Source organism: Rhinopithecus roxellana, chromosome 20 (assembly GCF_007565055.1).
Source record: "Rhinopithecus roxellana isolate Shanxi Qingling chromosome 20, ASM756505v1, whole genome shotgun sequence".
NCBI classification, from domain to species: domain Eukaryota; kingdom Metazoa; phylum Chordata; class Mammalia; order Primates; family Cercopithecidae; genus Rhinopithecus; species Rhinopithecus roxellana.
In genome coordinates, this window is record NC_044568.1 from 72,397,989 (window position 1) to 72,422,756 (window position 24,768).

The following is a 24,768-nucleotide window of genomic DNA, read 5'->3' on the forward strand; positions in this document are numbered from 1 at the left end:
GCCAGCCCTGAAACCCTGGTTAGGACCCCAGCAGTGACAGCAGCAGGACCTAGACCAGAGGCAGCTGCCGCTGTGCCCTCAGCCAAGACACGGGTTCCAGACCCGGAGTCCCCACTAGGCCCCGGACCAGAGGCGGCTGCCACTGTGCCCTCAGCCGAGATACGGGTTCCAGCCCTAGAGTCCCTGAGGCAAGGCCACAGGCCCTGGGCTCACTGCTGCTGCTCCCATGACTCAGTTTCCTCATCCGTAAAGGAAGGGGCTGGTGCAGATCTGAAGAGACCACATAACCCTCAAGTAGCACCAGTTGGGTGACCCCAACAGAGAGAAGCAGCAAAGCCCTCCCAGCCAGCACACCCGTCACTCTCCAGGCCCCTCCCTGGCCAGCCCGGGGATGTGTGCACTCTCGGCGCCTGGCCCCGGACTCCCCTCCCCCAGGGCTGGCTTGTCTCCGGGCTTCCTCCTGGTCCTTGTCTGAATCAGCCCAAGTCAGAGCCAGGCACGGCTCTCCTCTCCAGTGGGACTGTCTCCCCACCTTGCCCCACAGGACCCCACTCCTCTGGACTGGGGACTGCCGACCTCACTGCCCCTAACTGCGACCGGTTGCAGCTGTTGGAGCCGCTGTGTCCAGCTGGGCTGGCCCAGCTGGTAGCGGGCCAAGCTGTTAGCGGGCCAAGGGGCCTTCAAGGCCTGACCTGAGCCGGACCCTCCTCAACAAGCCAGGCCTCCTGAGTGCCGCCCCTTGTGGTGCCCATGCCTCAGGGTCAGCCTGGAGCTCTCAAAGGGGCATCTGGGTTCCCGGGGGCCTGTACAGGCCTGGGGAACGGTCACCCACTAGTCCCCCCGCTGTCAGCCCCCACAAGACCCAGAGCAGGGATTAAGTCTCAGCTTGGCCATGGGGCTGGCTCGTTGGGCACCCATAGCTCTGGTGCAGGGGGTGGTCATGCCACAGCTGAACCTGAGTTGCAGGATCCCAGGGCCTTGGTGCCCTTGTGGTCCTGCCAAGCAGGGGCTGAGCCCCTCCCAAGATGAGAGCTGGGGTAGGTGGGCCGGGTTGGGGCTCAGCCTGGGACACCCAGCACCCCGTCCCAGTGAGGGGAGAAGCCTGGCAGGCGGGCTGGGAAGTCCCTCCTGTCTCTCCTCCCACCCTGGCCTGCCTGGTGGAGCCCCACAGTGCACACACGGGTGCTCCTGCCTGCCCAGCTCTGTGTCGTGGTACCCACAGAATGGCCGCAGCTGTCACCATGCCTGGCCACCGCATTGGGTCCTCGTGTACCTGATGTCCCCACACAGGGACACAGTGTGTCCGTGTCCATGCTCCTGGGCACATAGACCAGGAGGCCCGAGATGCACCTGTACATGCAGGCACCAGCAAACACGACGGACTCAGATGCAGGCGCGCGACACGACCCCTGGGGCGCAGAGACTGCAGAGCAGAGCCCTGGTGGGCAGGGAGGAGCATGAGCTGGGCCGCTGCCAGCTGTGAGCTCAGCCTTCGCCGTGGGGGAAGGGAGTAGGTGCCTGTTGTGCCTAAGGTCCCCAGGGGCTGACACGGTGCATCACCTGGCACAGCCTGGGCCTCCCCCACAGGACTGCCAAGCGGGCGTCACTGTGGGAGTGGGGCGGGGTGGGGCAGTCCCATGCCGCCTGCCAGGCCAGCGTGGAGGTGAGCAGGGACCCCGGCATCCCCCCCTCCGCACTATCTCTGCACCCGGGCACTCAACAGCAGCAGCTGATGCACTTGGCGGGCTGGGATTGCATCTGGAGCACCTGGTCCGCAACTCCCTGCCAGGAGCAGCCACCCCACAGCCCAGGCAGCACCTTCCCGGCCGCACCCAGGGCTTCTGCTCAGGTGAGAAGGGCGGGTGGGAGCCACCACCAGCCCACCGCAGGGCTGGTCGCAACCCGCTGCATTTGCCTCTGTGTGGGGCAGCCTCCCTGTCTCCCTCTTGGGCCACAGTCAGGAGGCCCAGAGGTGCCCGAAAGCCATCAGGCTGGTTCCAGGAGGAGGCAGTGGCCCGCAGCAGTACCAAGACCCTGACTCCTCTGGCCTTGCAGCTTCCATTTCCAGCGTGGCTGAGGCTACCCCAGCTGCCACTGGGGGCCAGATTTCAGCAACAGAGCCGGACATCTGGGGCTCAAAGAGGGAAAGGAAGCTGCCAGGGCCGCTGGGTGTGTGGAGGACGAAGCCGGGGTGCGCGAGGCTGCCTGAGGCACTTGCTGTTGGTTGGAGACACAGCAACCCGTGGGTCCCCTAGGCCCCTACCTGTGATAAGAAAGGCCCAGGGTTTCGCCGGCTCCTGGTCCCTCCTGCTGCACTTTACTGTTTATGGGTCCTTCCCCCTTGAAGGTGGGAGAGCCGCAGCTCTGGCCCCACCGCCCTGGGTGAGCCCGGACTGCATCCTCCCTCTCCACACCCCAGGGGGTGGGAGGCAGTGTGGGGCCAGCCTGTGCGTCTCACCTGTGTCTCACCTGTGTCACGCCTCTCCAGCTAGTCCTGGACCCACTGCCCGTGGCCCCAGCACCTTCCTGCCCTGGAACGTCTCAGCCAGGATGACCAGTGTACGCTGCCGCACAGACATGGGCCCCAGAGTGGGTGAGACGAGACTCCATGCAGAAGGGGGGCCTCCAGAGTGCCAGGCCCACGTGGCAAAACCATCCCACAGACGTGGGAGTGCCCAGGGCCCTGGCCACCCCATTTTCCTGAGCCAGGATCTGTCCCAAGCCAAGGAAGGAGGAGGTGGGCCCTGCCCAGCAGCAGCCAGCTGGGGCGGGGGCTGCCAGGGCACAGTGAGCCCAGCCCACCCCAGCAGGCATGGGGGTCCTGGGAAGGTGAGGCAGGGCAGGCAAGCTTGGCTAGAAGGGGCCACTCCTGGCCCAGGCAGCTGGACGTGGCTTCTGGGGAAATCGTGGGGGAGGTGAGTGGAGACACCTTCTCTTGGGCAGCCCGGGCACAGGCAGGGCCAGGCTCTAAGGCCAGGGTGGGGAGGGACCCTGGCCATGCCCAGGGCTGCCCAGTGCCTCACCTTCCCTGAGAGGGGTGGGCCAGGCCTCAGCAGCCCAGGAGGCCGTGGGCGGATCTGTGTGGGCTGTGGCAACCCCTGCTCTACGCCTGCTGGAGAAGAGACTTCACCACATGGTCTCCCCAGGGCCAGCAAGATAAGGGGGCTCCCCTGCACCCGAACCCCCTTCCTGGGCTGAGTTTCCAAAGCAGGAACATGGGCTGGGCCCCTAGTTCCTGCTAGGAGGCCCTGCTGTGACCCCCACTGCAGAACTGAGCAGCTGGGGCCCTCGAAGGTGGCTTGTGCCCCCACACCTCCTCTGTCTTGGGGGTCTCAGGGCTCCACTGTGAGGACACAGAGCCACGGGGCATCTGGCTAGACGGAGAAGGAGCTCGCACATATGCACCTGCCATCTCACACGTGTGCAACATGGGTGCGCATGTGCACACGCTGCCAGACTCATGCATACAACTGTCACCTACCCGTGCACACCATCACCTACCCGTGCACACTGTCACCTACCTGTGCGTACTTGCACGCGTCCACAGCCTCACGCCTGTGCTACCCGTGCACTGTCACCTATCCGTGCACACCGTCACCTACCCGTGCATACTGTCACCTACATGTGCACACCATCACCTACCTGTGCGTGCTTGCATGCGTCCACAGCCTCACGCGTGTGCTACCTGTGCACACTGTCACCTATCCGTGCACACTGTCACCTACCTGTGCACACCGTCACCTACCTGTGCACACTGTCACCTACACATGCACAGTCACCTACCTGTGCACACCGTCGCCTACACATGCACACCGTCACCTACCCTGCACACCATCACCTACCCGTGCACACCATCACCCACGCGTGCACACTGTCACCTATCTGTGCGTGCTTGCACGTGTCCACAACTTCACGCCTGTGCTACTCGTGCACACTGTCACCTATCCATGCACACTGTCACCTACACGTGCGTGCCTACACACGTCCACAGCCTCACGCCTGTGCATACACCACCAGACACGCCCCGCACTCAGGCCCAGGCTGTGCACAGGTGGCCAGTGCTGTGGGGCTCCAGAAGTTCCTCTGTGTTCTCTGGTCTCAAGGAGACCCCCATGGTGGGGGTCATAGGCCCACCCTGGAGCCCGGATGCCCCGGCCCCTGCTGCCACTGGGACCCTCACAGCCCGCCTTATTCCAGGTGCCCTGCAGAGATCAGGCCTCACCCTCCTCCTGTCCCTCGCCACCCACTGCTCTGGGCCCCAGGCCAAGGCTCTTTCCCTAGGAGGGCTGGATGCCAGTGGGGCCAACCTGTGGGCCAGGTGAGTGCAGCCCTCTTGCAGTGGGGGTCTGCTTCTCGGTTGGGCTGGGGGAGGGGTCTGACTAGGGGATGGGGAGGGGTCTGGGAGTGGCCGCCAGCAGTCTGCTGCTGAGGCAGTCATCTCCTGCTCCACCCTGGGGGGCCCTGAGATGACTCAGTGTCCAGCTTTGGACCTACACGGCCGGGTGTGGGTCCCTCGGCCACCGCCGAGGCCTCAACCATCAGACCCAGCCACGTCTGCCCACCCCAGAGAACACTCTGTGATTTCCCTGCACTGCCTGGAGCCTCGTGTTGGGCTCAGCTCTCCTCCCCGTCCTTCAGACTTGGTGACAGTGACAGGCTGGTCAATTGACTAACCAGGGCATCTGGTGACGCAGGGCTGGGGTCCTGAGTGGCACAAGGCCCACTCTGTTCGACTGGATTAGAGTCACACCATAAGGAAGGCTGGGGAGACAGCTTCCCCAGGGCTGCCCAACAGGTGCGGAAGCCTTGGGTGGGGGTGCCTCTTCCTCAGGTGCCTCAGCAGCCAGCAGGGATGGTCAGGGAGCAGCATGAGCTCCTGGCCAGCTGGGACCCGGCCTCAGGAGGAAGTGCTGCTCCAGGGTCTGGGTAGGGGCCACACCTGAGGCCCTGCATGCAGCCGAGAGCCTGGCCCCACAGGGTGCTCTGGAGAGAATGAGTAAATGAGTGAGTGAATGAGTGAAAATGAGGGAATGAGTGAAAATGAGTGAGTGAATGAGTGAAAATGAGTGAAAATGAGGGAATGAGTGAAAATGAGTGAGTGAATGAGTGAAAATGAGTGAGTGAATGAGTGAATGAGTGAGTGAAAATGAGTGAATAAATGAGTGAATGAGAGAGTGAATGAATGAGTGAAAATGAGTGAGTAAAGAGTGAGTGAATGAGTGAATGAGTGAGTGAAAATGAGTGAATAAATGAGTGAATGAGAGAGTGAATGAATGAGTGAAAATGAGTGAATGAATAGAGTGAGTGAATGAGTGAGTGAATTAATGAGTGAGTGAATGAGTGAGTGAATTAATGAGTGAGTGAATGAGTGAGTGAATTAATGAGTGAGTGAATGAGTGAATTAATGAGTGAGTGAATGAGTGAGTGAATTAATGAGTGAGTGAATGAGTGAGTGAATTAATGAGTGAATGAGTGAGTGAATTAATGAGTGAGTGAATGAGTGAGTGAATTAATGAGTGAGTGAGTGAATTAATGAGTGAGTGAATGAGTGAAAATGAGTGAATGAGTAAAGAGTGAGCGAATGAGTGAATGAGTGAGCGAATGAAGAGTGAATGAGTGAAAATGAATGAGTGAATGAGTGAAAATGAGTGAGTGAATGAGTGAAAATGAGTGAGCGAATGAGTGAATGAGTGAGCAAATGAAGAGTGAATGAAAATGAATGAGTGAATGAGTGAATGAATTAATGAATGAGTGAAAATGAGTGAATGAGTGAAAATGAGTGAGTGAATGAGTGAAAATGAGTGAGTGAATGAGTGAAAATGAGTGAGCGAATGAGTGAATGAGTGAGCAAATGAAGAGTGAATGAGTGAAAATGAATGAGTGAATGAGTGAATGAATTAATGAGTGAGTGAAAATGAGTGAATGAGTGAAAATGAGTGAGTGAATGAGTGAAAATGAGTGAATGAATGAATGAGTGAAAATGAGTGAGTGAATGAGTCAGTGAAGCAGGATCTTGCCTGTCGGGGGTACCACCTCCCGCTCTCCCTCCTTCAGTGCTGGGGGGCAGTGGAGTCGGACCTTGGTCCTGCAGGCTGCGTGCAGCCCATGCCCTTCTGCTGGGCAGCCGCACTCAACTGCTTCCACCCTTCCCGGACCCTCCCTGCCACTGTCTCCTCCTCTCTGCCCAGTGCCAACTGCTCCCTGCGGCAAGGCTTCTGGTGCCAGCCGGCCGGTCAGCTGCCCCGGGACCAGCTCTCAGCCCTAATCCAGAGGCTGGCCTTGCTGCAGGTCCCCCTCCAGGCCTGGCAGGTGATCAGGGAAGGAGTGTGGGTGGGTGGGTGGGCCAGGCTCTGAGGGACGGGCCCGGATAGGGAAGGGCACATGGGCTCAGGTGTGAGAGGCGAGGGATGGCTAAGCGAGAGCTGGGGCAGGACCCAGTGTGACCACAGTCGGGACGGGGTGTGCAGCCCCCCAGGACGGGAGGGTCCACCCAGGAGGCGGGGTGACTTTCGGGTGCAGCCCACGCTTATCCACTTCCAGGACTTTTCAGCCAACTTACCTGCAGATGCTCCACCCTGTGTCCCCAGTGAGGGCGAGGTTCACCCTCCCCTCCCCACCCACCTCTGTGGAGAATGGTGCCCGACTTGGGGTACATACTCCGGGCCCCCAGAGTGGATTTTACAGCCCACTGGCCTCTCCGTGCATGGGCTGCAGGATCCTGGCCTGTGAGGGGCCGTCCAGGAAAAGGGAAAGGCAGAAAGACCTCCATTCCTTCCAGGGAAAACCAGACAGTGAAATAGTTTAGAGGATTATCTGAGCAATATGAGTGACCCTGGCCCGAGGAAAGTCTCAAGAGGTGTGAGCGCACCTCAGGCCGGCAGATTGCAGGTTGGGTTTCTTTTTTTTTCTTTTTTTTTTTTTTTTTGTGAGTCGGAGTCTTGCTCTGTGGCCCAGGCTGGAGAGCAGTGGCCGAACCTCAGCTCACGGCAAGCTCCGCCTCCCAGGTTTACGCCATTCTCCTGGCTCAGCCTCCCGAGTAGCTGGAACTACAGGCGCCCGCCACCTCGCCCGGGTAGTTTTTTGTATTTTTTAGTAGAGACGGGGTTTCACCGTGTTTGCCAGGATGGTCTCGATCTCCTGACCTCGTGATCCGCCCGTCTCGGCCTCCCAAAGTGCTGGGATTCTTTCATTTGTAACCGGTTAAAGGAATAAAGCCCTGTGTAAAGCATGGACTCAGCAAATAGGAATGCTTTCAACTCAGACAAGCAGGCCACAGGAGGGAAGGAGGGAGGGCCAGCAGGCACTGCCTCCCCTCTGCCTGGCACGGCCGTAGGTCTCGTTTATAATTTGGTATCTTATTGCCATGGAGTCTTTTTTTTTCTCTCTTATGTATTTATTTTTGAGACAGAGTCTCACTTTGTCACCCAGGCTGGAGTGCAGTGGCACCATCTCAGCTCACTGCAACCTCTGCCTTCCGGATTCAAACAATTCTCCTGCCTCAGCCTCCTCCCAGGTAGCTGGGATTGTAGGCGCGTGACACCATGCCCGCCTAATTTTTGTATTTTTAATACAGATGAGGTTTCACCACATTGCCCAGGCTGGTCTCAAGTGATCACCGGTCTTGGCTTCCCAAAGTGCTGGGATTACAGCCATGAGCCACTGCACCTGGACTTTCTCTTTTTTAAAACATTTAAAAGTTTATTATGATTATTATTTTTTGAGATAAGATCACACTCTATTGTCCAGGTTGGAGTGCCGTGGCACCATCACAACTTATTGCAACCTCAGCCTCCCGATTCAAGCCATCCTCCTACCTCAGCCTCCCCAGTAGCTGGGACAGTTGTTTTTGAGATGGAGTCTCTCTCTGTCGCCCAGGCTGGAGTGTAATGGTGTGATCTCAGCTCACTGCAACCTCTGACTGCTGTGTTCAAGTGATTCTTCTGCCTCAGCCTCCCAAGTAACTGAGACTACCGGCACCCGCCACCACGCGCGGCTATTTTTTTTTTTTTTTTTTTTTTTTTTTTTTTTTGAGACGGAGTCTCGCTGTGTCACCCAGGCTGGAGTGCAGTGGCGTGATCTCCACTTGCTACAAGCTCCGCCTCCCAGGTTCACGCCATTCTTCTGCCTCAGCCTCCCTGGAAGCTGGGGCTACAGGTGCCCGCCACCTCGCCTGGCTAATTTTTTTGTATTTTTAGTAGAGACAGGGTTTCACCGTGTTCACCATGATGGTCTCCATCTCCTGACCTCGTGATCTGCCCACCTCGGCCTCCCAAAGTGCTGGGATTACAGGTTTGAGCCACCGCGCCCGGCCTATTTTTGTATTTTTACTACAGACAAGGTTTCACCATATTGGCCAGGCTGGTCTCAAACTGGCCTCAGGTTATCTGCCCGCCTCACCCTCCCGAACTGCTGGGATTACAGTCGTGAGCCATGGCGCCCAGCCTAACTTTTAAATTCTTTTTAGAGACAGGGGTCTCACTATGTTGGCCAGGCTGGTCTCAGACTCCTGAGCTCAAGTGATCAGCCCTCCTCAGCCTCCCAAAGCGCTGGTATTACAGGCATATTGCACCACAGCTGGTCTGCTTTTTGCCTTTCTTTTGATAATCAAACAGGCTGAACCTTCTGTTCCAGCTCGCAGGTATTCTGGGTGTTTGTGAGTCAGAGTTTTTCTTCCCCTCCCTCTCAGCCAGGAGGACCTTGCCCTGCAGGAGGCTGGCAGCCCATGCCCCATTCCCCGGGGCTCCTTTCAGGCTGCAGGAGGGTCCCTGAGCCCCCACCCTGGGTGGGCTCCTCCTCAGGGATGAGACCCTGGTGGGGGCTGCACAAAACTCTGGGGCTGTCCTTGTCTGCCTCGAAGCCCCTCCTCATATGCACAGGATGTCCCAGGTGCTTGGTTGACATAAAATCGGGCAAAGGGCCCTCTGAGGAATGGGCTAAAAACCCTTGAACTCAAAGGCCAGGCTAGACAAGCCTAGGTCGGGGGTGGCTGAGGCTGGGCAGCGTCCTGCATAGGCTGAGAGGAGTGAGCAGAGCCTCAGGGAGCATGGAGGGGCGGAGGCTGGGCCTGGCAGAGCCCCAGTGCCAGGAGGAGGCTGTCAGGTGGAGCCGAGAGGCACCACCCAAGGTCCACTTGGGAAGCTGCCAAGGGGCTGCACTGGAGGAGACCCCAACCCGGCGTTGTGGGGCCTCCTTGGTGGTGATAGGCAATCATCCACACCTACCCAGCATCCAGAAGCTTCAGCACTCCGCCAGTGAGGAGGTGGCACAGGGGCCTGGCGGTTGGGGAGGTGGCACAGGGCCCTGGCAGTTGGGGAAGCGGCGGAGGGGCCTGGCAGCCGGGGAGGCGGCTTTGGGGCTGGGGGCGGCCGTTTGGTGGCCTGTTCTGCCGTGCGGGGTTCCCCTCCAGGCGCAGGGGCGGGCACGGGTAGCCATGGGGAGGACCCGACATGTGGGAAATGGGGCCCAAGAAGTGGGTGGGGACTGGGTCCTGAGGCCCACGCAGAGGGGAAGGGCGCCCACGGGCTGCCACAGCGAGTCCAGAGTGGACGAGGGAGTGACCAGCACCTTCCTGCCCAGCTCAGCTGCTTGGCCAACCTAGCATCACGGTGCGGCCTCCAGGATGACTTCACGCTCCACCCGCCCAACCTGCTGCTCTTCTACAAGTGAGTGTCCCTCCCTGCCCAGCCACAGGAGTCCTGGGGGCCCTCAACGCCCCAGGGGCATCGCAGGGCTGCTGGGAGTTCCGGCCCCGCCCCCCGTCAGTCTGACAGCCTCACACTCACCTGCAGCCTGAGCCAGGTGCGGGAAGCTGACTGCCGGGCCTTCATCCGCCGCGCCGCCCAAGGGGACGTGGAGCTGCTGAACCATCTACCCGACCAGAGGGTCGCCCTGCAGCGTGTGGCTGTGGGCTGCCTGGTGGGCGCTGGGCGGGGTGGACCGGGGCGCGTGGGGGGCAGCTGTGGCCTGCCTAGTGGGCACCTGGGCGGGATAGGCCCGGTGCATTGGAGGCAGGCTCCTGCTGGGTGCCGACCTGCTGGCCCTGCAGGGGGGGGCCCGCCCACAGCTCAGTGCCTCCAACCTGCCGCTGCTTGGGGCCCTGGTGTGTGACATGGACGCGTCCAGCATCAGTGCTGCGGACCCCCACGTGCTGGGGAACCTGCAGCGCTGCCCCCGGCTGACCACCGCCCAGCGCATTGCCCTCAACTCACTGCTGGCCGGGGGAAAGACCTCGCTCAGGTGGGTGGGGTCACAGGGCCAGGCGAGGAGGCGGGGATGAGACGGGAGGCAGCCTGGGGTTGGCCCAAGAGGTCACTGATGTCCACAGCCCACTAACATCTGACCTCTGGCCTCAATCTCACCGGGTCCTGCAGCCAAGGGGGCAGAGGGTTGGGGTGCTGCCCCACTAGCTGTGGGGGGGTGCCCCTCCCGTGGGTGCCAGTCAGGGGTCTGGGTGGTCAAGCACCTACTGAGTGCTCCTCCTGCCTGCTGGGTGTCCATGGAGGGGCAGGGGCTCCGGGAGGGGAGGCCTGCCCTGGACCCAACACAGCGCCCCTTTCTGTGCACCAGGCCCCCTGGCTCCTGGACACTGGAGGGGCTACAAGCCCTGGGTTCCCTGGCCACATACATCAGCCCTCACCTGTGGGCACAGGTGCAGGAGGTAGGAGGGGGCCCCAGGGTGGGCACAAGCGAGCCTTGCCTGGGCCGCCAACCTCAGCCCACACCTGCTCTGCCAGGCCGTGGGCCTGGGCTTCTTCAGCAGCATGGTGGCTGCATGCCGGGCAGGGAGGCTCAGGCAGCACGAGGCCAGGTGCTTCGTCACCAGCTTCCTGGGGTCCAAGACTAAACTGGTGTCCTCCAGGCCCAGACTCAGCACAGGTCAGTATGGCCACTGTGGCCTGGGACGCTGCACCTCCCCAGTCCGGCTCCTCCCTCGGGCCTGGCTGACTTCAGAGAAGTCGTTTGGCCAAGTTCTTGGTTAGAACTCTGGGACAGCCAAGGTCTGACCAAGGTCAGAAGTGGAGGGGAAGGGGTCAAGGAGGGGGCCTGGGCCAGGCGCGGCGGCTCACACCTGTAATCCCAGCACTTTCGGAGGCCGAGGCAGGCAAATCACTTGAGGTCCAGAGTTTGAGACCAGCCTGGCCAACATGAGGAAACCTCGTCTCTACTAAAAACACAAAAATTAGCCGGGCGTGGTGGCACGTGCCTGTAATACCAGCTACTGGGGAGGCTGAGGAGGGAGAATTGCTTGAACCCGGAAGGTGGAGGTTGCAGTGAGCAGAGATCATGCCACTGCACTCAGCCTGGGCGACAGAGTGAGACTCCACCTAAAAAAGAAAAAAAAAAAATCTGGGCACAGTGGCTCAGGCCTGTAATCCCAGCACCTTGGGAGACCAAATCAGAAGGATTCACTTAAGGTCAGGAGTTCAAGACCAGCTTGGTCAACACAGCGAAACCCCATCTCTACTAGAAATACAAAAATTAGCCAGCGTGGTGGCGCATGCCTGTAATCCCAGCTACACAGGAGGCTGAGGCAGGAGAATCACTTGAACCAGGGAGGCAGAGGTTGCAGTGAGCCAAGATCAATGCCACTACTCTCCAGCCTTTGATGCCCTGCTGCTAGGCAACAGAGCAAGACTCTGTCTCAAAAAAAAAAAAAAAACGGGGGGGCGCCCTGGAGCCGGCAGTGGTGGTTGGCCCAGGCCCCAGTTACCAGCCTGGGCCGCACACACCCCCAGAAAGATCCTGTGTCCGAGGCAACATCACGGCCACCACGCTGCGGGACAACCTCTTCCTGGTGCACTACGACTGTGCACAGCTTGAGTCTTGCCTGGATGGCCACGTCCTCAGAACCAACCTGGAACCCCTGCTGCAGCACCCGCTGCCCACTGAGTGCCAGCGCGTGGTCAAGGCCAAGCTCGCGCAGGTGCACGGCTGGGCGGCGGGGACGGGGAGGCCCGGTGGGCGCAGCACCTCTGCTGACCCTGCCCGGCCCTGCCCACCTGCTCAGATCTACCCACAAGGCCTCCCGGAGGATCAGCTGCGGCTCATCACCTCGCTGGTCTACCTCTACTCCTGCACCGAGATCAGCCAGTGGAGCATCACCTCCCGGGACACGGTCATGGCTCTGCTGGCCTCTGATGTGGCCCTGGAGAACCAGACAGAGGTGAGGGCACCTGGGCGGGCGGGCAGGTGGGTGGTCCCAAGCCCCAGCCTGCCCCACCGACCCTGGCTCTGCCCCCAGGCTGTGCTGCAGAAGTTTCTGGAGCACAATGGCACAGTCTCTGGCGCCCTGCTGCTGGCCGTCGGGGGCACCCACCTATGCTGGATGAGTCCTCAGCAGATCCAGACCATCCATCCCCAGGAGCTCCGGTGAGTCAACCCCCCACACTCGAAGGCAGCTCCTGCCTCAGCCCAGGGGGACCACGAGGGGAAACTGAGGGCAAGGAGGGCAGCCCAGCCAGGCCATCAGGTGCATTAGTCCTAGGGCTGCCCTGGCTGGACTCTAGCTTTGAGCAAAGGACACAAACTGGGTGACTTTATTTATTTATTTATTTATTTTATTTTATTTTATTTTATTTTTGTGACAGACTCTCTCTCCAGTGACTCTTCTCTCCTTTTTTTTTTTTTTTTTTTTTTTTGTGAGACAGAGTCTCGCTCTGCCGCCCAGGCTGGAGTGCAGTGGCCAGATCTCAGCTCACTACAAGCTCCGCCTCCTGGGTTTACGCCATTCTCCCGCCTCAGCCTCCGGAGTAGCTGGGACTACAGGCGCCCGCCACCTCGCCTGGCTAGTTTTTTGTATTTTTTTAGTAGAGACGGGGTTTCACTGTGTTAGCCAGGATGGTCTCGATCTCCTGACCTCGTGATCCGCCCGTCTCAGCCTCGCAAAGTGCTGGGATTACAGGCTTGAGCCACCGCGCCCGACCTATTTTATTTTTTTGAGATGGAGTCTCGCTTCGTCCCCCAGGCTGGAGTGCAGTGGCGCAATCTCGGCTCACTGCAAGCTCCGCCTCCCGGGTTCACGCGATTCTCCTGCCTCAGCCTCCCAAGTAGCTGGGACTACAGGCACCCACCACCACGCCCGGCTAATTTTTTGTATTTTTAATAGAGACAGGGTTTCACCTTGTTAGCCAGGATGGTCTCAATCTCCTGACCTTGTGATCCACCTGCCTCGGCCTCCCAAAGTGCTGGGATTACAGGCATGAGCCACCATGCCCGGCCTATTTATTTATTTTTTGAGACAGAGTCTCACTGTGTCACCCAGGCTGGAGTGCAGTGACGTGATCTCAGCTCACTGCAACCTCTGTCCCCTGGGCTCAAGCGATCCTCCCACCTCAGCCTCCCGAGTAACTGGGATTATAGGCGCCCACCACCATGTCCAGCTATTTTTGTATTTTTAGTAGAGATGGGGTTTCACCATGTTGGCCAGGCTGGTCTTGAGCTCCTGACCTCAAGCGATTCACCCTCCTCGGCCTCCCAAGGTGCTGGGATAACAGGTGTGAGCCACTGCACCTGGCCAAATTGGGTAATTTTAAAGAGAAATATATTCTCTCAGTTCTGGAGGCCAGAGGTCGGAAACCAGGGTGCTGGTGGTCCCCGCCCCCTCTGAACCCCGCAGGAAGGACCCTTCCTGCGTCCTCCAGCTTCTGGTGGTGCTGACCAGGATTGGCGCCCCTGGGCTTATGGACACATCGACCCCATCTCTGCCTCCATCCTCACGCTGCACTCTTTGTCTGTGTCCACATTCCCTATTCTTTTTTTTAAGAGACGGGGTCTCACTGTGTTGCCCAGGCTGGTTTCGAACTCCTGGGCTCAAGTGATCCTTCTGCCTCAATCTCCCGAAGTGCTGGGATTTACAGGTGTGAACCACCGCGCCCAGCCCTCAGATTTCCCGTTTTTTTTTTTTTGTTGTTGTTCGTTTGTTATTTTTGAGACTCTGCCGCCCAGGCTGGAGTGTGGTGGCATGATCTCAGCTCACTGCAACCTCCATCTTGTCTCCTGGATTCAAGCAGTTCTCGTGCCTCAGCCTCCGGAGTAGCTGGGATTACAGGCGCCTGCCACCACACCCAGCTAATTTTTGTATTTTTAGTAGAGACAGGGCTTCACCATGTTGGCCAGGCTGGTCTCGATCTCCTGACCTCGTGATCCACCCACTCAGGCCTCCCAAAGTGCTGGGATCACAGGCGAGAGCACTGCACCTGGCCCTCAGCTTTCCCTGTCCTTAGAAGGACCCCAGTCACTGAGTTAGGGGCCACCTGATCCAGTCTGACCTTATCCCATCTGCAATGACCCTATTTCCCAACAAGGTCACATTCTGAGGTTCTGGGTGGATGTAAATTTGGGGGAACCCTGTTCACCCCAGGACAGAGGGCGAGAGGAAGGCTGTAGCTCAGGAAGGGAGGGCCATGCCCAGCCGTTAGAAGGGTCGGGGGCTGGTGGCCAACTCCTCAGCCTCCCGCCTCCCCCAGGATGGCCGGGGCCCTGGACGTCTCTTCCTGCCCCCAGAGCCGGAAGGACGTGCTCTACGCCAAGGCCCATGAGGCCTTCAGCAGCAGCAGCAGGACCCCAGCTGCCTACTACCACTTCATGCGCCCCTACCTCGGTGAGCCCTGTCCCCCTCACCCCTGTCCCCACAGCGGCTCCCCCGGTGGAGCCCCAACCCCTCACCCCCGACCCCCCGGGCAGCTCCCCCCACCCGTGGAGCCCCACCCCTCACCCCCTGTCCCCACAGGCGGCTCCCCCACCCCCCCGTGGAGCCCCGTCCCCTCACCCCCGTCCCCTCACCCCCGTCCCCCCAGGCGGCGCACCGGCGGAGGAGCTGCAGCACCTGGCTCAGGCCAACATCTCCATGGACATCGACACCTTCACCAGCCTGAACCCCCGGGTGCTGCAGGTGGGGCCGGGCTGCCCTGTGAGGGTGGGGGTGCAGGGCTGGCCCAGGCGGGGGAGCCCCTAGGTCACAGGTCACAGCCAGCATGCCCCCACTTTCCCACTCCAGGCTGTTTCTGGGCCTCTCACTCCTGCCACTGCCCAGTCCTGGGTCTTGCCCTGTCCTGTGGGTCTTCCCCTGGCCTGGAAGGTGGCCCCATGGCCCCTCTGCCCCGCCCCTCCCCGCAGAGCCTGGATGTCAGCAACGTGACTGCGCTGCTGGGACACAACGTGGGCGACCTGCAGAAAGCCCGCAGCCACCCCACCATCAGGTCCTGGCTGTACAGCCTCAACCGCTCCGCCCTGGGCCAGCTGGGCCTCGACACCAGCCCCGCTGGCCCCACCAGCCCCACCGGCCCAGCCCACGGCACCCGCGGGCCCCCCAGCACCACCCACCAAGCGCCCCATCTGGTCCACACCTCAGGCCTGCCCGGGAATGCTGCCCAGGCCTCCACCTCAGGTATGGCCCCCATACCCCTCCGGCTTGGCTCCCTCTGCCCAGGGCCCTCTCAGACCTGTTCCCCGCCTCGTGGCCACACCCACAGTCTGTCCACCAGCTTTGTCCACTGCCTCCGGGGATGACGCTGGCCAACCCTGGCTTCACCCTTCATTGCCTGCTGAGTGAGAGACGCAGCCACCTCCCCTAAAACCCACTGACCAACAGAAAGTGGGGGCAGGGGAAGCCTTGAGACCTCTGTTGGGTCCCAGAAGAGCAGCCACAGACAGGTGTCCTCGCCCCAGCCAGAGGGAGGGGCTGCCCAGGCCTGTCTGGATCCAGGGGGTGAATATGGGGGTAGCATCTGAGGGACTAACGGTGTCCTCCCTGTTCCATCTACAGGCAGCCCGTGGGCCCCCCGGGGTACCTGCCCCTGGCGGTAGCCCTGCCCTCTGGCCTCCTGTGGCTGCTGCACTGGGGGACCTGCACCCTGGCTTCTGTGGACAGTGCTGCCTCGGGGTGGCTGGGTTCACAGGGGTCAGGTGCAGGAAAAACAGGGCTGTTAGATTCAGCTGGACGCCCACTTGGGCTGAGGGGCCGGCTCTAGGCCAGGCCAACCTGCCCAAGCCCCACCTCCTAGGCTGCCCCACCCATCCCCGCCTCCAGGCCCTGCGAGCTGGACTGAAGACCAGGCCCTGAGGAGGTGCCTCCCACACAACCACAGGCCCAGGCGGGCCACAGAAGATGCTGCCCGGGCCCTGCAGAGGGCTGGGGCTGGGGCTGGGGCTTGGAACCACTGACTTGGCTGCTGGTCGTGAATAAAGTCCAAGGTCATGGTCCCGCCTGTGTCCATGCTCAGGGTCTGAGCAGGGGGGCCCGGGAATGTCCTAGCCGGGGCCCAGCCTGTGGGGATGGGGGCACGGGACTCCCACTGCTATCTACTGGGGCCACCCTGAGTGCTGGCCTGGCCCTCAGCACAGTGGCAGCAGGGTCAGGAAGGTCTCCAAGGGCCCCCACCTGGCCTGAGGGCCCAAGACCAGAGGGAGAGGAGCCACGCTGGTGGGGTCACAAAGTCCTCGGAAGTCACAAGGTGTGTCTGCAGGGGGCATGTTCCCGTTTACTGAGCGCAAGTTCTCCTGGGGTGGAACAGGGACCACCCATGCCTGCTCCTGGCCAGGCGGGGATCCCCAGCAGGGCTGGGGCCAGCAAGGGAGTAGGGTCCTCAGGCCAGGGTGGAGGCCAGGAGCAAAGCCAGGACGGTGAGTACAGGTCCAGGTCCTAGGAGGCAGGGCGTCCCCGAGAGGGCCTCTACGGAGAGAGGGGTGACTCAGAGCACCCACCTCCACGCCCCCAGCCCTGCCCCCAGCCCTGGCCGGGCCGCCCCGCCCACCTCGCACACTGAGGTCTAGGATCAGGTAGCCGTTGGGGATGCCGCCCTGTAGCCCCAGCCCCAGCGTGTCCAGGTCGTCCTGCCGCTGCTGTCGGATCCAGTCCCGCACGGGGCTGTGCTGCTCCTCCACCTTCAGGCCCGCCACGTGGGGTCCCAGAAGTTTCTGCACCTCAGCCACAGTCAACGGCTGCCAGATCCCCCGGGCAGCCATCAAGGAGGGTCCCCTTACCCCAGCGCCCCCAGAGGGTTGCCAGGCTCTCCTGTGTCCAAACTGCCCCCCCCACAGATGCCCGCCAAAGCCTCTCCAGACTTCGGAGGTCTCCAGCCAGCTGACCCCAGTTCAATGGCTGCCCTTCCCTAGGCCCCACCACAGTCAAGGACCCTGCCCTTCCTAAGGCCCCGCGCCCCAGGCCCCCTGCCACCACGCCCCCTCCCCGCGGGCCCGCCTTACACGCCCTCCCGCCCACAGTCGTCCCCTCCTCCTCCCCACGGTTGTTCCCTCCTCCCGCTCGCCTTACCAGCACCGCTTCCCTCCGCAGCTTCATGAACGTGGCCAAGTCCATGCTCACATTCTGCTGACTGAGAGCCTTCAAATCCTCCGTGGAGGCCCCACCTGCCCTCAGGGAGAGGGGCCCAAGCTGAGGCCTCATCTCACACCCCCAGGCCCTTGACCACGGGCTGCAGGAAGCCCAGTTGTGTGACCGAGTTACAGGCTTCCCTGTTTCCTTAGGGGTTCCAGGGCCTGGGTTTGCCTGGCCGCCTGCCCCCCGGGCGTGGGAGACTCCGGAAGTGGCTGGCGCCCCAAGCTGGGGTCAGAACCCACAAGCTCTAAGGCCACGCACATCCCAGGGGCAGAGGGCCGGTGACCACCCAGTTACCCTGGCAGTAGGCGGCCCAGGAAGGCAAAGGCCTGGCACCCCCTGAGTGGAGCCTGTGGCTTCCCCGTTGTGGTGCCCACCCTGTCCAGGGACTCCCGGGCTCACCCAGGAAAGACCGGATCTTCACGAAGTATTCGGACCCGCTCAGGTTCTGGAAAGCAAGGCGGGCCTTGGGATAGAGGACGTCCAGCTGCCTCGGGCCACACGTGTCCAGGTCCTGGGGCCTGACCACCCTGGGGACAGGGTGGGTGGACAGTGAGCGCCAGCACACAGACCCACCTTGCTGGGCAGAGCTCTGGGGACTCACCAGATGATGCTGGGGGGCATGGAGCTCAGCTGCTCAGGGCTGAGGGAGCACAGGCACCCGGGGCAGAAGGCGGTCAGGGTGTCCAGGGTGTCTTTGTCTAGCTGGCCCCTTCCCATCACAAAGCGGTCAATCAGGGTGGCCACCTGTGGGAGGAGGCCACTAAAGAGCCTTGTGGTAGGGAGAGACATATCCCTCCACCACCAGCATAACCTCAGGCTGTGCCCCCGACCCCAGGCCCGCCCAACCTCAGGCTTCGCCCCCACCCCGCCCCCAGCCCTGCCCAATCTCATGCCGCATACCCCCCTCCCCCCCGAGCCAGATGGTCACCTGAGTACTCATTTCATGCCCCTTGCTGACTTTGAGCAGAGCCTTCAGGGTCTCCAGGGACGTCACGTTCCATTTGCGAATGTCCTCAGGGCTCATCTTGAGGAAGAGGTGGCCCAGGTGCCGGATCACAGACTCGGGGTAGCCTTGTGGGTAGAGCTGCAGGCCGAGAGACCAGGAGGGCCCAGGTCACTCCCAGGGGTCTGGGGATGGCTCGGACACAGCAGGCCAGCGGGAACCTGAGTCATGAACTACCTCATCCAGTTTATGCTTTAGGACGTCCAGTTGCTCGTAGGTGAAGGGAATGGCGTTCACGCGGTCCATCTGGGTGGCCAGCAGGGCCGCATCCACGCAGGCTTCCAGCTCCCACTTCTTGTAGAAGATGAGGTTCTCATCTATCTCGCGGGCCTCCTTGTCTGGGGGACAGGTTGTCCCTGCAGGGCACGGGGTCAGGGGTCAGGGGTCAGGGGCCGGAGTTCGTTTGACCCCTTCTTCCTCCCACACCTGCCATGAGATGAGACCTTGGGCAATTTGTGACCCTCCCCGTGCCTCAGTTTACCCACTGGCAAACGGGGATTCTGTCCACTCTCTGTGGTTATAATGGGACGTGCTGCAGAGCCGGGGAGCAGTAGGTGAGACCCTAAACTGCAGATGCCCACCCCCAAGGGTGCTGCCCAGCCTGGTGCCAGACTGCGCAGGGCACGGTACTCACTCTCCACGTCCCGCCGGAACCTCGGCCGGAGGACGGTCTGTTCAGGCTGCCGCCAGGATGGGTCCCGAGAGGAGCGTTGCCGCCATGCGGCCACGATGCCCTGAGGACGAGCACGGCCCAGGCTGAGCCTCGGGTGGCCGGGCTCCCCACGGGCTGGGGGTCGGGGTCTCACCTGCGGGATGCTGTGGATGATGGGCTGGCCCAGCACAGGCAGCAGGCCCTGCAGAGCGTCCAGGGTGGAGACAGACCACGTTGACGGGGGGCTGTGCAGACACAGGGCACAGCTCAGGGACCCCCAAATGTAGCCCCAGACAGAGAGGGAGGAGATGGCCAGGCTAGGCCATACCCCCTGGCTGAGGGCATTGACAGGGGTTGTGGCGGGGGTGACCGACCTTGGGCCTTGAGGCCACGGCCTGCTCATGCCACATCGCCAGGCAAGCCTTTGAGGTTCCAGACACCTTCTCTTACCCGTAGGGGGGTCCTCCTCTCTGCAGAGCCGCCCTTGCTGCTTCCTGCTGGTCCTGGTCCAGGGGTCCCAGGCAGCGCACCAGCCGGGGTAGCACCACTTCTGCCGACTTGGCCACAAAGCGCCCAGGCAGGTCGCAAGCCAGGCCTCCCAGAGCCTGTACATCAGCCTCGCTCAGCAGAGACCCCTGCACACCCTGCACAGATGCCGGCCTCAGCGCCTTTGGAACTGCCGAGCCCTCTCCGCCCCGCACTGGCCCCAGCTCCTACCCAGCAGGCCAGAGCCGCAGGCAGCAGCCGCTGTCTCTCAGGAGCCCCCCGTGGGAGCAGGTCCACGTTGGCCTTCGTGACGCGGGAGAAGAAGTGGGTGCAGGCCTGGGGCCCCAAGAACGCGTCTGGGCTGTAGAGAGAGGGTGCTAGGGACAGGCCACATTGATCACACCGGTCCCCACCCTGAGAGGTGGCTGGGCTGGCCTCCACGTCTCTGCTGTGGCCTGGGGTCCGAGGCAAGGGGAAGGGGGCTGAGGGCTGGGGGCAGAAGCCGGAGGGTGGGGGCCAGGGGACGGGGCCTACTTGAGGAATAGCAGCAGGTCCAGCGGGAGGGCGTCCAGGTCCTCGGGGGGCTCAGAGAGTCGGTGAGCCAGACAGCGCAGCTGCAGGGGCAGGGAGTCCAGCACAGAGTGTTCTGGGCGCTCACCCATGTGGTGGGCCAGGGTTGCCTGGCTGGTCCACCCACCACAACACACCCCTGCCCTGGCCACGGGAGTCTGTGGGAGTGGATCTCCGGCTGCCTGCAGCACTGCCCCAGGGGATGTGGGTTCCTGTGCCTGGCTGCCACTCGCTCCCTTTCCCCAGGTCTCAGCCACTCCCCACAAGAGATTCCCCCTTGGGGCAGAGCCTGGAGGGCTGCCCAAGGGGCTCCAGGAGGGGGCCCAGCACACAGGGTCATCTCAGACTTGCTCCTGGGGAGCTGGCCCCTGATGTGGACAGACACCCTAGTGGTCAGCCTGGGTGGCCAGAGGAACTCTGGGAAGAACTAGCCAGGGAGAGATGGCAGTGGGGGCAGAGGACAGCGGTGGTGAGGTGGGCACTGCAGAGCTGCCTGTGAATTCCTCGGCCCCAGCCGTGCCCACCTGCCCCAGCCCAACTGAGACTGACCTGCTCTGCTGAGAGCTTGACATTCTTCTGTCCCAAGGCCACAGCCAGCTCCTGGACAAGCTCCGTGCTCAGGCCAGACACCTCCGCACATGTGAAGCCAAGGAGTTGGCGTGGGGAGAGGCTGCAGGAGGGGTCGGGCTGGGCACCCAGGATCGCCCCTCCCCCGCAGTGCCCACCCAGTGCTCCCCAAGCCCCGCAGCCCCACATCTCCCCAAAGGACCCTGGTGGTCCCCACAGACCCCCCCAACCAAGGCCAGGTGACACCCTCAAGGACCAGGAGTCGCCACCACCTGGGGAGTGTCAGTCCCTTCCGCAGCCCTGAGCCCAGTCAGATCTGCAGTGGAGCAGAGGAGGAAGCAGGAAACGACACGGGGGGAGAGGACGCTGGGGGAGAGGACGCGGGGGGAGGGGACGCAGGGGGAGAGGACGCAGGGGGAGGGGGTGTTGGGGGAGGGGATGTGGGGGACAGGGCCCCTCGAGCCTCACCCTTGAGGGCTGTGAAGACCCCGGACCCACCTGGCAATGTTAGGTGCATTGGTCAGGACTCCATCCAGGGGCGCAGCCTCCTGGGGGCACAGGGCCTGCTGTACATGGCTCAGACCAGCTCCCTGGAGCAGGAGTTCCCGGGTCCCGCTACCCCTGGGCCCAGGTACTCCCCGAGTTCAGCTACTTCCCAGGCCCGGCTGTGTCTCAGACCCATGGGCTTGGATACTTCTCATCCAGCTACTTCCCACACCCAGCTGCAATTTCGGCTCTGCTACTCCCCGGACCTGGCTGCTCCCAGGCCAGTCATATGCAGGTCCAGGTACCCCTTTGCAAGCAGGGACCTTGGAAACTGGCAGGGACTGTGGATACGTGACATAGAGAACATGGCATGGCACCCCCACCTGGGACCTAAAGACCCTCCCCGGTTTCCCCAGAGGGCACCTTACCTGCGTTGTCTCTCCAGCCAAGGCCCTCGAGGGTTGCACCCATCCTAAAGGGGCAGAGGGGACGGCTTGGGGGGGCCCGGGCCTCTGGGGTGTCCCCTGACCCAGGGGAGGAAGGAGGCAGGGCCCGACCACCGCCAGAGCCAGCCCTGTGCACGCCCCAAAGTGGCAGAAGCCAGTGGCTCAGGCCCGTGTACCCCATGACATCACAGTCCCCCAGGCACAGGGGTCTGCACTCCACGGGGAGCCTGGCCTTCCACATCCTCCCCTGGGACCCGGCTGCTTGGCCGGTCTGACACCCATCCCACAGACATCCCCACTGTATCCTGAGCTCCATCACTCCCTGGCTGGGTCTCCAGCTCCAGTCACCTCTGGGGGCAGAGACTGCTGCTGGGACTTGAGCACCACAGGCACTCCAGGGAGAAGGTAGGGACAGGCAAAGCCTTGCTGAGAGCCCGGCCCCCAAGGCCCCTGGGCCGTCCCCGCCTCGCCAGCAGCCCCACCTAGTACCCACCGAGGCTGAAGAGCAGGAACAGGAGGCTGCCAAGGGCGGGGGTCCCACAGGACCCCAACAGGGGTCGAGTCGTTGGCAAGGCCATGGTCTGTTTCTGTAGAGGGCAGCGACTCAGGATGGGATCCCCTGCTCCCACTCCCACCGCATGCCTCTGTCCCAGGCCAGCCTGGGGCCCCATGGGCCCCTCCTGGGCTCCCAGGGCAAACTTCTGTGGCACCTGCAGCTTGCATCCACGCCCTGGCCTTGCCCTCCAGCCACCGAACCCTCTGTCCCCCCGACTGGCTCCTCGTGTCCAGGGGAGGGGCTGGGTCTGAGATCCCGGTCCCCAGCCCAGACAGCCCAGGCATCAGTTGGTGCCCACCCCTCTCCCAGAAAGGCAGGGCAGGGTAAGCAGAGCTTAGATCAAGCAGCCGGGGCCGCCGCCCACTCGGGCTGGCCTGAGTCTTCCCACTCTCTCACAGGAGGACGAGCAGGTCTGGATGGGGTTGTATCCAGCGGCCCCCTCGCCTGGATGTGGCTCCCTCCCCTCTCCCCTGCCCTCAGCTGCAGGTGCCTGGGCTTTGTGAACACCCCAGGCCCTGCCAGGCAGACAACGCCCTTGGGGCAGGAGGGGCGCTGCGGGCACAAGGCCACCGCCTCTTCCTACCCACCAGCCTCTTGGGGCCACACGGCCTCCCTGAGCCCACTTTAAGGTGCAGCCCAGGTGGGCAGGGCTGGGCCAGTGAGCAGCCTGGGGATCCCCTTGTACTCCCTAGGGTGGGGCCCGGAGGCCTGTGGGCCAGTGTGGGGTGGGGAAGTGGGTGGGGAGACCCTCCCTGAACAAGAATTGTCCTCCTGGGGTGGGGTGGGGCCCGCAGGAGAGGGAACCAGCTTCTACACACACCCCTTTCAGGGAGGCCACCATGGCTGGGTAAAATAGAGCTGCCTCCTGAAAACCTTGGCCAGGCCTGGTGGGTCCACCCACAGCTCAGAAATGGGGGTAACACACTCATGCTCAGCTGCCCCTGTCCACAGGCAGAGCCTGCCTGGTCAGCCTGGCCACTGGGGAAGGTCTCAGGAGCCACAGAGCCTCCCGGTGACGGACTCTACTCCCCCAGGTCCCAGAGGAAGTGGGGAGGCCCCTGAGGCTCTGAACACCTTGAGAAAGTGGAAGAAAAAAGACCTCCCCTGCCAGAAAATGGGTGGTGGGTGGGACCCCCAGCCCTTGGGGTGCGTGAAGGCAGGCGGGAAATGCGGCCATGGGATCACAGGAGAGCTGGGCAGTCCCCACCCCAGTTCCATGTGACCCAAGGACCTCAGCACGTGGGGTTCGGGCTCCCTGGGAGCCTGGCCCTTCCTGCTCTGAGGGGCCTCTGCAGGCCACGGCGGGCCCTGGAATCTGCATCCTTGACACCTGCAGGAGGGCTGGGCTGGGGACATGGAGGCACCTGCGCGGCCTTAGGACTGCCGCTGCCCAACCCATGGGTCTGTGTGTGCCCTGGGGGGTGAAATCTGCGTCCCGCTGAAGCCTGACCATCGCTCAGGTGCTGGAAGCCCAGCCTGGGGCGGCCCCAGTTCTCCAGATGGAAGGTGCAGATTCCATCCACACCACAACAGAAAGCACAAAGGTTGTTACTTACAGATTCCGGGGAGGGAGGCACCATGGGTCCGCCGGCAGCTCTCAGTCTGCGCATCACAGCAGACGGGAGTGGCCGGCCAGGCAGAAAGAGGAGTGCGTGACGCTGGTAGCGCCCACGGGGAACAGGACGGCCCCTTTCAGGTCTCGGACCAATGCCCACACGTGGTCCTCCAAAGGGCAATGTGAAAGGAGGAGCCCAGCCCCAGGCCTCCGAGGCCTTCTGGGTAGGGAGCTTTACCCCTAACGCCCAGGCAGCCCCCAGCCCTCCAGGTCCCAAGTGGCCCCTCCCAGGTCTCAGTGGGCCCTGCCCAGGGTAACTGTGACATGCAGGGTGATTGGCCACACCTGAGCCTCCTCTTCCTCGGTTTCCTCAACTGGGAAGTCGGGGTAGAGAGCCTGGCAGCCTCCCGGGCTGTCAAAGGGAACAAATGACGGCTTTGCCCGGGGCAGCAGGGAGCGGCGGAGCCTCACGCCGCAGGAATGTGTGGGTGGAGACCCCGAGCAGGAGCCTTGGACAGGCAGCGGGCCAGGCCCAGCCACCTGGGGGAGGAGGGGTGCCTGGGAAGGCAAAGCTGCCCTCGGTGGGCGTGGGTGGGAGCCCAGGCTCAGGTTTCACGGCTGCCCTCGGTGGGTGTGGGGCGTGGGTGGGAGCCCGGGCCCAGGTTTCACGGCTGCCCTCGGTGGGTGTGGGGCGTGGGTGGGAGTCCAGGCCCAGGTTTCACGGCTGCCCTCGGTGGGTGTGGGGCGTGGGTGGGAGCCCGGGCCCAGGTTTCACGGCTGCCCTCGATGGGTGTGGGGCGTGGGTGGGAGCCTGGGCCCAGGTTTCACAGGATCCCACTCTCTGATTCTCGGGTGATGAAACCCAGGGATCAGTGTGCCCGCTCCCCCAGTTGCAGGTCAGCAGGCTCTGGCTGGCAGCCACACAGCCCACACAGGACTCCCAGGAGTCACAAGCCTGACCCCAGTGCAGTGTGGGCCTCGCAAGGCTGTGAGCCATCTGTCTTAGGGCTGTGGGAGCACGAGCACACAGGTCAGGGAGGCAGGACGGGGGCCAGCTCCAGGCACACGCACACCCCTTCCCGCGGGGTCGCCTGGAATGGAGCTGCCCCCGG

General features: G+C 62.3%; 2 protein-coding genes across 11 annotated transcripts; one reads left to right on the top strand and one right to left on the bottom strand.

Annotated features, from left to right (window-relative positions):
• Positions 1-10,000: 10,000 nt before the first annotated feature.
• LOC104676976 (mesothelin-like protein) lies at positions 10,001-16,088 on the top strand (the record flags this gene model as incomplete). The annotated part of the gene is given in 11 exon segments (XM_030924459.1): positions 10,001-10,236; positions 10,567-10,657; positions 10,734-10,875; positions 11,736-11,923; positions 12,008-12,163; positions 12,242-12,369; positions 14,466-14,599; positions 14,796-14,890; positions 15,115-15,385; positions 15,764-15,778; positions 15,781-16,088. Coding segments are annotated over 11 exon segments (1,644 nt in total), but the record flags the coding sequence as incomplete, so codon positions are not given.
• A 364-nt stretch (positions 16,089-16,452) lies between these two features.
• Positions 16,453-24,021, bottom strand: MSLN (mesothelin). 10 transcript variants are annotated; one of them, XM_030925225.1, is made up of 17 exons: positions 23,658-24,021; positions 22,039-22,132; positions 21,528-21,571; positions 21,112-21,161; positions 20,596-20,716; positions 20,011-20,090; positions 19,708-19,837; positions 19,441-19,634; positions 19,145-19,235; positions 18,973-19,072; positions 18,516-18,694; positions 18,264-18,419; positions 17,937-18,079; positions 17,735-17,862; positions 17,270-17,364; positions 16,752-16,938; positions 16,453-16,669 (listed from the first exon to the last, which is right to left on the bottom strand). In XM_030925225.1, the coding sequence occupies exons 1-17, from the start codon at positions 23,709-23,711 to the stop codon at positions 16,584-16,586; spliced, it is 1,932 nt and encodes a 643-aa protein (XP_030781085.1). In that variant the 5' UTR covers positions 23,712-24,021; the 3' UTR covers positions 16,453-16,583. The 10 variants fall into 10 exon arrangements, with proteins under 10 accessions (XP_030781085.1, XP_030781083.1, XP_030781086.1 ...); XM_030925223.1 differs by having other exon boundaries at positions 21,112-21,203; positions 23,658-23,939; XM_030925226.1 differs by lacking the exon at positions 23,658-24,021 and adding an exon at positions 22,498-22,663 and having other exon boundaries at positions 21,112-21,203.
• Positions 24,022-24,768: the final 747 nt, after the last annotated feature.

Excerpts from the sequence above, each read along its gene's own strand:
- MSLN (XM_030925222.1), bottom strand. The coding sequence starts at position 22,216 with ATGGGGCCCCAGGCTGGCCTGGGACAGAGGCATGCGGTGGGAGTGGGA. Across the intron at positions 19,073-19,144 it reads TCATCCACAGCATCCCGCAG|GGCATCGTGGCCGCATGGCG; the intron begins GTGAGACCCCGA and ends GCTCGTCCTCAG. Across the intron at positions 17,863-17,936 it reads ATGCCCCCCAGCATCATCTG|GGTGGTCAGGCCCCAGGACC; the intron begins GTGAGTCCCCAG and ends CCCTGTCCCCAG.